General features: G+C 38.8%; 1 protein-coding gene across 5 annotated transcripts; it reads left to right on the top strand.

The window, feature by feature from the left end:
• The first annotated feature begins 206 nt into the window (after positions 1 to 206).
• hrh2a (histamine receptor H2a) lies at positions 207 to 11,539 on the top strand. 5 transcript variants are annotated; one of them, XR_015867550.1, is made up of 5 exons: positions 207 to 342; positions 7,198 to 8,492; positions 9,855 to 10,030; positions 10,144 to 10,227; positions 10,801 to 11,539. XR_015867550.1 is itself a non-coding variant. In XM_088430717.1 (4 exons), exons 2-3 carry the CDS (start codon positions 7,484 to 7,486, stop codon positions 10,025 to 10,027), a joined length of 1,182 nt encoding a protein of 393 aa, XP_088286843.1. In that variant the 5' UTR covers positions 207 to 342; positions 7,198 to 7,483; the 3' UTR covers positions 10,028 to 10,030; positions 10,144 to 11,539. The 5 variants fall into 5 exon arrangements, 3 of the variants coding, with proteins under 3 accessions (XP_088286843.1, XP_088286845.1, XP_088286846.1); XR_015867551.1 differs by having other exon boundaries at positions 10,144 to 10,203; XM_088430717.1 differs by having other exon boundaries at positions 10,144 to 11,539.
• Positions 11,540 to 13,657: the final 2,118 nt, after the last annotated feature.

The raw sequence follows: 13,657 nt of genomic DNA on the forward strand, positions 1-13,657 counted from the left end.
TAAAGGTGAGATTGTCAGTCCTTTACCGCCACAAATGGTTGTTGCGCTGAATCATAGACTACAGTGGAGCAGTTATCGGAATCACTTTGAATGCAAATTATCAAGAGATGGAGAGGAGAGGAGCAATGGGAGGAGACAAAGAGAGAGAGTGTGGCGCTCCATCCGTCTCTTTAGTTTCTTCCCCACACACAGACTCATTAGGTGTCCAAACACACTCATGCACATACTGCACACACACACGTGCACTTAGACACAGGCAAATCCACAACAGTCATCAAGAACATGCCTGTGGTTCTACTTGCTTCCCTCCAGGAGATAATATGAGGTGACGTGGACTGTGCGGTGAGTTGATCGATCTCTACTTGCCTCCATATATTATTTACCTAAAGCAAACATTTTTTGTAATTGTTGTAATTGCTTTAAAAACATGACCAGCTTGTTTGGTTTTGTTTCAAAACCACAATAGTATGTCTTTTCTGTTCAACTAAACAGTCCTTCTTTACCGCCGTAAAAATTACATGCAAAAGCAGCCGTAAAAGAGTCCAATAGAGCAGGTGAGTGTGTGCATGTATGTGCTGTGTGCATGTGTGTGGGAGTGACATACCAGCTGAGTCGGCTCTACAAGCTCATGCAGTTGAAAAGAATTCATTATGAGCATGCAGCCTCAATGGTGATGTGAAGGGCGAAGCATTGACCTGTGAGGTGAGTCAGTGTTGAACCTTTGTGTTATGTAAAGCTCAGCATATAAAATAAACAGGACTGAGGACCTTAATATAAATCAGTCCATCAAATGTGCCACGCAGAAAATGAACGTTGTTGGGTAGTTTTTAGGGTAGCTATATTCATGCAGATAGAGGAGAAAAAATTGGGATGGGTATAACAGTCGATTCACTGGTACTTGGGAATTCAGGCAACTTCACTAATAATGCCTTGAAGCAATTGAGGCAAAACGGAGAGCACTACTTGGCAGCCACCGGAGGCACAACATATTCAATATCAAATACGTTTGCCGTCTAAAGAAGTGCATTTCATCAGCTGTGGGAAGACAAGCCTGAGTTTAATCACGCTGTTAACTTCCCTTGGCTACACTAACAAGGTTGAAGAACATTGAGAGTGCCCGTACCATCTCTTGGAAAAAAAAAAAAGTATTTCAAAATGAATTTATCATGAATTATTCAACATTTTTTTAGTAAATTCTGTCCTCTACCCAGAAAGGTTGTCTTGATTTATGACAGCATTACAATCTTAGTGTTGTGATGTAAACTGATATTTGTTTCCAAGTGAAAACGGGTTTATCACAAACATATGTGAACATAGCGGTAAAGCCATAATTATAAAGAGCTGAAATCACTTCTTGATCATTAAAAAAATGTAATATAATATAAATCCAATATTATAAAAACAGTGAGGCAGTATGAAAGTGGGTCTTGCTGCACCCCATTCACAAATAAGAGAAATGTCATAACAAGAAAAATTGATGCTTTTAAGAAGAATTTGTATTTGCAGTCTCTATCAAAAACATTTTGCAAGTACTTCTGACCGTATTTACAATTCCATTTGAACCTCTTTGCAAGTATACTCAGACATAATTGCAAATATGTTTGAACATACTCATCGGCCTAATGCTGATAAAAGCATGAATTCCTCATAATAACACAGGATATGTCTGTCAACACCCCATGGCATTATCAGAACAAATGCAATGCTTTTATGAATACTGCATGTGTTTAAAAATCTCAGCTACAACACAGATATCAACATTTTCTCCAAGATGTAGGGATGGCCACAATGTAGCTCCGCTCCTCCATTAAACTTAAAAGTACTTTCAGATATAAAATTAACTTACAAGCAAACTATGAATAAACTTGCCACAGGCATACCTCGGACATCGAACGACTGCAGTACACGTATAACTGTACTGTTGTCCCGTCCCGTTCCCATTCCTTTGGCTGTAGTTTCACAGAGAGCCGTGGTTATATTAGCGCCGCCCGGGTGGCTAATTAAGTCGAAGCCTGTAACTGACCGAACAATTATTAAACTCATTAAACTCATATACGCTGTTAGGTAGATGTGAAGGAAGCGCAGGAAAGAGCAGCGCTGCAGCGTTATAAATCTCTCACTTACATTTATTTTGTAATAAATTGGAATTTCAAGTATAAACTGTGATTGTTATCATGTTTGGTCAGCTCCAGGCTTCATTCTAATTAGACTTCTGGATGCCGCTAATATTGGCGCCTCTCCGTGAGACTACTGCCAAAGGGATGGATGGTAAGGGGAAGGGACAACAGTACAGTTACTGTATAAGATTTAATAATTCAAGATTCAAGTAAATATATGTACTGCAGTAATGTTTGTCTTAAATATGTAAAGTATAAATACGTTTCACATTTTAAAAAATCAGGTACCCACGTACACATGCATGAAGATTCCGGCTATTATCATATAAGTATGTTTTAACATACTTGCAAATACGTTCAAAGCTATCTTAATATATTCAAACATACTTGAAAATAATTTAAACAAGTTTGCTGGTTTAATAATGTTTATTTCATATTGGCAGAGCTATGCTACCATACCCTTTAAATAGAAGCAACAAAACAAGCAAGCAAAAACTATACAAAGATACCTGTAGACGGACTTTATTGATCCCTTGGGGCAAAGTAAACAACTAAAGTGCATGTCTTTCAATTTAGATTGCGATTAGCATATCAGCCATTGATAAATGTCTTCGTACTTTCCCTACTGTTTGGGAATCAAATGCAGTTTGCGGGAAGGTCCTCTATTTTTAGATCCCCCAGGAAAAGAAACTACATGCATAGGATGAGAAATGTGTTGATTGTGCTCCGCTGTGGGTATGTAGGTTTGCTCCAACTGGCATCATTTCGGTAAAGTGCAGATCAACTAGGACCCTGCAATGTTGTTTGTAACAAAGGTTCACTAAGGTCATCGACAACATAATGAGCTTGATCCCCTTGTGGGTGCCATTCGTTAGTGCTACTCTGTATATATATTTCATGTGTCTTATCTCCCCTATGGTGCACCCGTCTATGCCTTATTACGTCTATGCCTTGTTCATTTTCACATTTCGAAAATGCACACAGTCAATGTTATGGAGAGGGGAACCCGATGTCCCTTTTTCTCTGGAGGGAAACACACGCTCGAACAGTAACACAATAGACTTGTGTAAAAGGGTGGAAGATCATCATATATGTTCAATAATAGAAAAGCCCTCAGTAGAGCACATACCTCAGTACCGGTAGAAAGAATGTGGTCTATAAATACAACAACGCCCCAAATATTTGCAATTGCAGGTTTTTTTTTTTGTTTTGTTTTTTTTTTTTTTGGGTGTGGGTACTTTTTGTTGAACACCCTTAGTTGCAAAGTCCTTTTAAAATATACCTTTTACTATCTTGCTGCATCTTTGTAAGTGTGCTTGAGGCTCCTACTACTGTATGGCAACAACAAACCTCAAAATATGCAGCCAATATTGTTGCACTGTTTTTTCTGGCCTTGGTAGGACCATTATCAGTCGGCGGCATGAATGCACCATTAATTTGATTTGTCAACTGCCAATCGACAGCACAGAATGAAAATACATTAGGACTCACATTTTCCATGTTTGCAGATTATGTGGTGAGCAAATTGTTTGTTGTTGTTGTTGATGTTGTTGTTGATGTTGTTGTTAACCACATTAACAACAATGTTGACTGCATTTTTGGAGTGTTTTGACAAGCTAGAATAGGAGAAAATTTGTCCTTTGCCATCGCCAATTATAAGTCTCTTTCGAAAAGATGTCAGTTATTTGTGGATTGTTGCTGTTTGCAGCAAGGCTTGAACATTTGAACATTATCATCATTATCATTTCACAATAGCAATCCAAGGTTTTTAGAAAATGTTGGCAATAATTCGAGGAGAGTAGTGTTAGTGCTAACATCCATTTTAGAATAAACAGTGACAAAAGTATACATCCACATTTTTATTCCAATGTGAACCTGAATTTTAAACGTTTATTCTGTATGTGTATTTCACAGCAATCAAGAGTGTTGTGTTTGCTCTTTTCATAATACAGAAATGCAATGTAAGATAACGATTAAGTTGACAATATTTCACTTTCGTGCTTGGCATGAATGCCATCAGGATTATGGGGTCGATCACTATCACTGATCAACGAGTTTAAAAATATCCATCAAAAGATGTAGCTAGATTATTTTAATAACCACTTTATTTACTAAATTTACTCGTATACTGTCTATAGAGCATTGACAAAAAATTACTATCCATAAAAAAAGTATTTTCCATCGTTTTACATCAACAGTGACACTACTGCAAATAAACGGTATGTTACCCCTCAAAACATTGAAAGAACATGTAATTTGCAGAACAGATCAGAGAAAATCACCCATCTTGCATAAAATGGCAAACACAGGCCCATCACAATCAAGCCGATCAGATCAGTGTAAAGTCTTGTTCTAGTCCAGAAACCTATAGCAAGACTTTTTTACTCTTGTGCGACTCAAATTTGAGACGTAAGAGTTGTTTCAGTTGGTAATTTCAAGGCTCTTGCAGCCCTCTCAGTCAGGGTGGCAGATGTATTTAATGTGATGACGTATACATGAATGACAGAATGAATGAAAATGAAATGAAGCCAAATTTGACGCCCTGCTGACATATTTAAGTCTGTATTAGACAAATACTTGCTGGTACAAATGATATCCTCCACCTAATCCCAATAAGTGTGCACTGAAGCACTTTACTTTACACATAACACAATTTGCATGATGATGTTGATTGCTTATCAGTCAGAGGAGAGGATATTCCAAAAAGACACATCTGGCTGGTTGAAAAAAAATCAACATTTAAAAAAGTGTTTCAAAGGAGCACTTGATGTTCGGAAAATCACAAAACTTCAGATGCTGCATTGCAGCTGAGAGGTAAATAACATCATCACTCACTCGTCAGCAAGTTGCACCATGTCTGCTAAAGAGGCACATTTCCAAGTTTCTTTCATCTATAAAAAGCTAATGGGGCTCTTTTTCCCCAAATCACAGAGTGATGGGAAATCTCGATGCTGCAAATTGAGCCCTAACAGCTCATTTGCCCAGCGCTTATTCTTCATAACAGGAGCCATGGAAACAAAGTTGTCTATTTGTCCGTCATAAAAGTTTCAACCCGGATGTTACTCATATTTGTGCACACAAATTAAACTTTGGCCTTTGGGTGAAATTTCAAGGGTAACCGGAAATGTCTAAATAATGTTTTTAACAAGAGCTGTTTATATATAAACACGCACACACACACACACATATATATAGTCAAAGTAGTCCATTACGTCAGTACTCAATTCAATAGTCGTGTTTAGACCCTCCTTAGTCAAAGTAAGTGGGATTGAAAGTCTGCACTCTTAAAAAAACATTTTAAAAAATGTGTCTTTGGATTTAAATGAGTTGATGTTTCTAGGAATTGTGTCATCGTGGTCACATGTCAGAATGTAAACAATATGATAAAAGGTACTTTTCAAGTGAACAACTTTTTTGATAGATAGCTCAAGCACCTTTTGTAAACAGGCAATTGTGTAAAAGTACTGAACCAGTGAGTTGGATCAGTAAACGGTTAGACAAGATCATACTGAGTTCATCTGGAAAGGTAATATTGCATTTTACGCTCATTCTAAGATTTCTTCAGGAAGATGAAGTCTCCAAATTGTCTGTGTGTAGCGTCACTAAATTTACGACTCCCTTAAAGTGTGTTCTGACCTATATGTACACAATTTGGCTACATTGTAAACAGATGGTTTCCCTATAAAAAGGATTTTATTTCCAGTTAACAGTAAACTCTTTCTCACAAAACAATAATGTTAGCGGTCCTCGAGCCATTCCAACTGAGTGTCCTTGCTCTAACTGTCCAAGACGAAATTAAAGATGCCATTCAGCCCGTTTATATTGCTTTGTTGTCCTTTTAAAACTACAAAGTGGTGCAAAGTAGTAGAAACGGCTGTCTGTCTGCTTATCTACTCATGCGATGTCAAAACTAGATATTTCTGTGTAGATTGCGGATAGCGGTTCTGAGGACAGTTATTGGGTTTAACTCAGTTGAATGTGTAAGTTGAGCCGCCTGATTGCTCATTTAAAGAAAAGGAAAAAGAATACAAAACGTGTGAACACAAGCACACTTACTGAATTATATCCATTGGGTGATAAATGCAGCTCAGTGGTTAGGAAATCTGCTTCACACTTCAGAGTCCCGAGTTCAAATCCAGCTCGTTAAGACATCCCTGTGTGGGGTTTGCATGTACGCCAATTGTTCTTAGGTGTGATTGGAACACACTGCGATTGGCTGGCAACCAGTCCAGGGTGTCCCTTGCCTACTTCCTGAAGACTGCCGGGATAGGCACCAGCAAGGCGATACCCTCGTGAGGATAAGCAGCTACAGATGATGGAAGAATAAGTAATGTGAATGCCTGCCCCAAATGTCGGTGGTTTGGAGTTCAAAATTCAGCAGTTTACATTTTTTTTAAATGAACAGAAATATGAACTAAGAATCATGTGTTGTTTTTAAGCAGGGCAATAAATGCATGTATTTGTTGAATCTTCAATTACAATGTGTGTTAAGGTAACTCAATTTTATTTCATCACATTTTTGCATATGATAAAAAAAATCGAGTAAATCTTTATTTAGACTGTTTTACTTCAGTTCACCTTCAAAATATGTCTGGATTCATGTGCTTTTATTTCGTGCAACTGCTTTTCAAAATATAAATCAGGAAATTCAATGCACGTTTTTTCCCAGTGTACTTGCCAAAATAATTTATTATCCTGAAACAATTAGTTTTAATAGTTAAGCACATCAAACTTTTAAAATACACCCGTAAGTCTAAAAAAAATTCAGATACACAGAAATAAATGGCGGCTTATTGCTCAATTTTATTTAATCAGGAAGTTGCTTAAAATACATATAAAAATACATAATACATAGAAAAAGATCCATCTTTATTGCCTTTTGAATACGCTCCCATTTTTCAATATTCAGTGACTTTGTTTTTCCAGTGATTCCATATGCTCCAAGTTGAGATTTGTTCTTTAATCATGAATAAAATGCAAATGAATGTATAAAACATTTAAGTACAAACTGTGTTGTCAAACGCTCTGCTGTGTGAAAATTAAAACTCACGTGGCTGTTTTGTCTCTTTCTGTCCGCTAGATGGTAGTAGAACCATGGAAGACTGCTTGTTTAAATCCATTCACTGAATTCAACAGTAGTGCGGAGTGTGGATTTGGGACTTGTGGACTACAGTATGGAACAACGAATACGAGTTTGAGAGATACAGATATAGAGTCATTAAGATGAGAAAGCAAGAGGCCTGATATTTCGAAACACCCTCACTCTCCATAAAGAAAGACTCTGCTTTGCAAGTCCTTTTGGTTAATTACTGAAGGGTAAAAATTCATGACGTCACATTGATGAATCTGGTGAGGGCCAAGCAGTCATGTTGTCAAAAATAGCAGTGGGTCTGGTCCTTACCCTGCTCATATTCCTGACCATCAGCGGTAATGTCCTGGTATGCCTGGCTGTGTGTGCGTCACGACGCCTCCGCTGCCTCACCAACTGCTTCATCGTGTCCCTGGCGGTCACCGACCTACTGCTCGGCCTCGCCGTCCTCCCCTTTTCGGCCCATCTGCAGCTTACAGACGACTGGCCTTTGGGTCCAGAATTCTGCAACTTCTACATCTCCATGGACGTTATGCTTTGCACTGCCTCCATCCTCACCCTGCTGGCCATCAGTATGGACCGCTACTTGGCTGTGACAATGCCTCTCAGATACAGCTCCTTGGTACTACCTTGGAGAGTATTTGTTGCCATGGCGAGCGTCTGGACCGTGTCTGTGGCCGTGTCCTTCTTGCCCATCTACATGGGCTGGAACACAGTCAATGGGACGGTGCAAAACTACGGCCAACGAGCTCCTGAGAGGACCTGTCGCTTTGAACTCAACAGGCCTTACGTTCTGACCGACTCGCTTCTCACCTTCTACCTTCCTCTGCTGGTCATGTGCTGGACATACCTCAGAATACTTCGCATCGCTCGCGCGCAGATCAAGCGCATCATCAGCGCTCGGCCCACGTGTGTCACCACTTACAGCTGTGGGAGCCAACAATCGGCCATCACCACTGTGGTGTCTGGGGTGCCAGCGTCGGCCTTGAGGGAGCACAAGGCCACGGTGACGCTCGCGGCCGTCATCGGAGCCTTTGTGGTGTGCTGGCTGCCTTATTTTATCCTATTCACAGCGCTGGGCCTGCAGGAGAATTCGGACCCAAACAAAGTGCCAGAATTCTCCATCGTGCTGTGGTTGGGTTACGCAAACTCAGCCCTAAATCCTATCCTCTACGGAGCCCTCAACAGGGACTTTAGGTCAGCATACACACACCTACTGAGATGTCGATGGCCGACATACAGTGTGTGGAGGAGCCGGCAGTCTTCTGCCACCATAACAATAGCAGGTACCGTTACAATGTAATGTGGAATGTTATTTATGGGAGGCATTTTTTCTCCAAATATAAGAAATCAATGAGAACAGTGGGAGGCCCCAGTAGAGAACATTTGGTCCTACTACAAACACATGCACCTTTAGTATCGTTCATTTTAGATAAATACTCTCGAATCACATAGTAGAAAATCAATGGATTCTTTAGCTACCTTACTTTGTCAATAAAACTATTCCAACAGAAATGGTAGATAAAATTGCAGAGGTTGGCAATTTGTCAGAACAGCTTGTCAGTCTGTCGGTGGTGGCGTTGCCGGAGAGGAAGAGTAAACTTTGTCTGCCATTTTAATGAGCCCAACAAAATAGTATATTTTGTCTGTCATTTTAATCTGTCATAATCGTCTCCACCTGACACTTTTGGTAATGGTTAATCACTAAGTTAAATCTTCTAAATTCATGAGAAATGTTTAAACTGATGATCAGACGACCATCAGGTCAAGATGTCAGATCACCGCTACTCCCTTAAGTAAGAGGTGAGTCAGGAGCAATTGAAAAATTCCTCCAATTTTTTTCACTCCTCTGTAAATTCTATATTTTCTTAAAGTTGTCACATCCTATCTGCCCGTACCCAAATCATATTTTAAGTATTTAAATAATGGAACATTACATATTTTACAAGCATTGTACTGAACAAACTACACAATGATTTTTGTTTGTTTGTTTTGTTTTTCTTTTTTTTCGTGCTGGCAGAAAACTCACAGATGTTCCTCTTAGTATGCGGGGTGGCCAAAGGCATGACCACAGAGTGAAATGGGTGGAGCTTCCCCTTCCCTGCACCTCTGCCTTTGACTTGATGTATATTCCACTTCAAAAATATGTATTGGAATTGAGATGTTTTTTGTTTTTGTTTTTTTTTATTTCATGCAACCACTTAACAAAATAAAAATGACGAATTTCTCTGTAAGACTCATCAGGGAAGTCATTTAAATCTCCTTGCTGGTATATACATGATGGCCACTAACTGTTTTGTCCATATGATTCCATTGTGTGGTTTGAGAGGATTTGCAGATCTTTTTTCGACAGTTATCAATTCACAAAGAATTATTTGATCGGCTTCGATTTCAAATCAATACAACTCTACTTTTTTTCATCCGCATCTTGTCTGGTACCCTTCAAAATAAATGGGGTTCTTGTAAAAATACTGCAATTTTTTTTTTTATAAATGAGACAAAAATTTTAACAAGTTGTGCTCCACAAAAAACTTTCACTTTGGTGAAAGATGGTTCAAAACACACGGCTGTTGTTTCATTGTTGGTGTTCAACAATGAAATATTACTTACCAATTTTCCCACCTTTGTTCACTGTTCCTCTATGTTAGGCAGAGAACAGCTCATGGAGGTGACACTGCTGTGTGGACATGCACCTGCCAGCTGCAGGGCGGGTCAAACAGGCCAGAATTTTATGCTACAAGAGACAAATAGCAGTAGAGGGAACACAGCCATGGCCCAAGCTGCAAACGGCACAACTGACACAGATGCCAATGGCACATAAAAGGTAAACTCATTTGGTCTTGTAGACGATTGCTGATGTACACTTTTATAATCAAATCACACCTTGTCAGTCAAAAAATATGATACGTTTCTTTTAATTGTTTCTGGGGAGTTCAGGTCTTTGCTGCAGAGGAAGTTAACAAAAACAAAACAAAAAAAGCTGCCATTGTAACACTAGTAAGTGCACTCACCCGAGCTACGGTAAGCAACCGTACAGAGAGATACTTCATCTAGTGTCACATCCTGCTCTTGTTACTGAGAATGTTTGGAACACTGGTACATCTTGTGAATTTTTGGGGGTGCTCAAGTGCTCCTAAATTGAATCACAGCAATGATCAATTGTACATCTATTCTTTAGATAGATTCTTTAGATTATTCTTTAGATATGTAGTTAATTTGAAAAAAAAAGTCTATGACTAATTCTATAGAATAAAATTTTATTAAATCTGCAATCCATTAGGCAAGTCTTTCATACAGTTTGTACTAAAATATCTGTGGCCAAAGACAAACAAACAAAAAAAAAACAAACGTAGAAACTTAAAATTTAAATGAAATGCTAATTCAAATTCAATTTAGGATGCTGAAAATTACCTGGAAAAAATGCAAAGCACTATACAGCAATAACATTTACTGCAATACAGATTACTGTCAATCAATCAAGAAAGATTATTGATACAATCAAGATTACTGTTAATTAAAGGGTTGTTGTTATTATTTTTCAAAATACATGGTCAGATTTTCTCTTTCTCATGTTGATGTCTGTCTTTCTGTTAGCACATACCATAGTCTTGATCTAAGAATTTAAAAGAAGACATCAACAACGCCATCTTTCCTCATGCACAAGAAACATCGGTGTACACTGGATCCCTTCTGCACTGGACAAGCAGCGGCACTACAACATGGAAAGTATGGGCAAAAAGAGTTTTCTCTGCAAACTTGGGAAGGAGCTACTTGCTACTCCATGAAGCACAAGTACAGTTGGTGGTTGAGGACAAGTGCACCCTTCTGTGGTTGCATAGGATATTACAAGCTCGACGGGGCCTAAGTTAAGACCATACAAGTGTACTAACCAAATCAAGCATCGGTACAAAAAAGATCGCACTGATGACAGTCTTTAGTCTGTGTTATTTGAATATGCAACACGGAATGCACTGGAAATGCTTGTGTAAATAATATTAAATGATTGACTTTGATAGATTGATGGCAAAGAGACAATCATTTTGAAGTGGAGACATAAGAAGATACACCTTACTTCTGTTGTTAGGTGAGATGTGTCGATTAACTTTTTTATATTCCATGATAATGTGCTTCCTAAATCACTTAAATATTCCAAAAATATATGCTATGTCATTTCCACTCAAAAAACATGATAAGCCTATATGTGCAAATGCATTAAAATTAAATCACATCACAAATATTCATAGCCTGTTGTTGCATTTCAACGGGGACAATAGTATAATGCAGTTTGTCTATATATGTTTGTACATGTGTTTGAGTGGAGTTCAAATGTGGGTTGAATTTAATTAATATACAAACATTGCAATAAAGATATAAATATCATCCTGGAGCAGGCTGTGGATCAAACAAAGTACAGTACTGCAATCAGGTGCAACACATGTTCCAGAAGGAGAACTACATATACATACATATACATACATATATATATATATATATATATATATATATATATATATATATATATATATATATATATATATATATATATATATATATATATATATATATATATATATATATATATATATATATATATATATATATATATATATATATATATATATATATATGTTTGATTGCAACTGTGTACCTAATCAAGTGGCAAGCAAGAAAGAACATATTTTACAACCCCAATAAATAGTAACCACTACAAATGCAGGCGTGTAAGTGCCTTGAAAAGGGTTTATGTGGAGAAAATGGCAAACACTCAGCAGAAACCGCTCCATACGCTATTTTCACGTCTTAAAAACCTGAGCGGTTGACGTTTTCAGATAGTCTCACAAATTCTTCAATGGACAGCAATTATATTTTATTTATGATGCTTTCATCTTTAAGAGTGCCTAAATGTCCACTGTCGTTCATCACGCTTAGCTACGTTGGTCACTCATGACACTCATCCCTCGGTCTCGTTTGGATGACCATACAGACTGCTCACACAACATGAAAACCATTTATCATTGCTTCTTAGACAAAACATTTATGTGAAGGAGGGTGAAGACAAAAAAGCCTTGCAGTCACAAACACACACTCATATATAAGTATCTCTATAGAAGCTATCAATCATAAATATTGTCATTATTCAACCGTGTCATCGACAAGCCCTCCTTTTCTCTTTTCCTTTCTTTCTCCATTTACACACACACACACTCACACACACACCTATACACACACAAACATGCACGCACACACACGCACAGGAAGCGCATCATGAATCATAAATCTTATGAATGCCATCTAAACACTTCTCAGAGCTATGAGAAACAGAGATGATTGATCGATGTGGTCGGGAGGGACGAAAGCAAAGAAGACGGACAGAAGGTTGGAACCACCAACGCAGGGGTCACTAGCTGCAGTTCAGGGGTCAAACGGATTTGGCGGAAGCACAATATGGCCGACCAGGAGGGAAAGATGTGCAGGGGAGGGGGGCTGAGGAGAGAGGTAAAAGGATGAAGGAGGAGGGAGCGAGAAGAGGAGGAGGAGGTTGGGGGATGTTGCCTCAGCGCGGCTGAAGCCATAACTCATCTTTTATTAAAAATAATGAAAAAAACTTAATGAGTTAATATCTGGAGAAAGAGACAGTGAGGCAGCAATGGAGGAAAGGACAGCGAATGGAAGGAAGGAAGGAGAAGTGATCAGACAGAAAACCGAAGCGGGTCAGCGTTTAGTCATTTATCCCACTTTTGAAAAGTTCATATAAAAGCCATTAAGAAAGGCGAGGGGACGGTCGTCGTTGTCCCCTTCCTTTCTGAAGACCTAATCCCCCTGCCTGCTTGGTAATTAAAGGCACTTAACAACCAATTAACCATGATGAGCTAAATTAGCAGGTTACACTCCACTGAGGAGTGCATTACGAGCGAACATTGAAACAACTCGGGAGAAACCTCGGCGGCTCGTGTTTGCGCGCCGACAAATGACGGATTAATTACTATTAAAGCATCCGCATGCTAATGAGCTGAGAAACAATTAGAGGGGCTGTTAGCATATGAGAGCAACTGAAAAATGGATGAAAGGCAGCGAGAGGAAGGGAGAAATCTTCATCGAGAAGCAATACTGATTAAATGGATGGAGAGAAGCACTCTTCACCCAATATCCATGAACTTATTAAATACGTGACATCACAATTTGTCTTTTCTAGCACGCGGCTATACATCGCCTAGGCCGCCATCTAATCTTTGCAGCGGAAAACTCTTTTTTTCTTTCTTTCTTTCTTTTCCAGCTTCTCCAACTCTTCCCTCCTTCCTGCTTGGGGGACACAAGTCCTGTGAAGGAATTTAATATGCAACTTTTATATGAGAAACCAATCGCATACGTCCGGGTCTATTGGACTGGCAATCTATCGGCTCGGACGGCTAATGTAATAGAGGGAGCCGGGGCTATTTATCACACGGGGAGC

This window comes from Hippichthys cyanospilos, chromosome 13 (genome assembly GCF_059441005.1).
Source record: "Hippichthys cyanospilos isolate Australia breed blue-spotted pipefish chromosome 13, RoL_Hcya_1.0, whole genome shotgun sequence".
In the NCBI taxonomy this organism is placed as follows: Eukaryota; Metazoa; Chordata; class Actinopteri; order Syngnathiformes; family Syngnathidae; genus Hippichthys; species Hippichthys cyanospilos.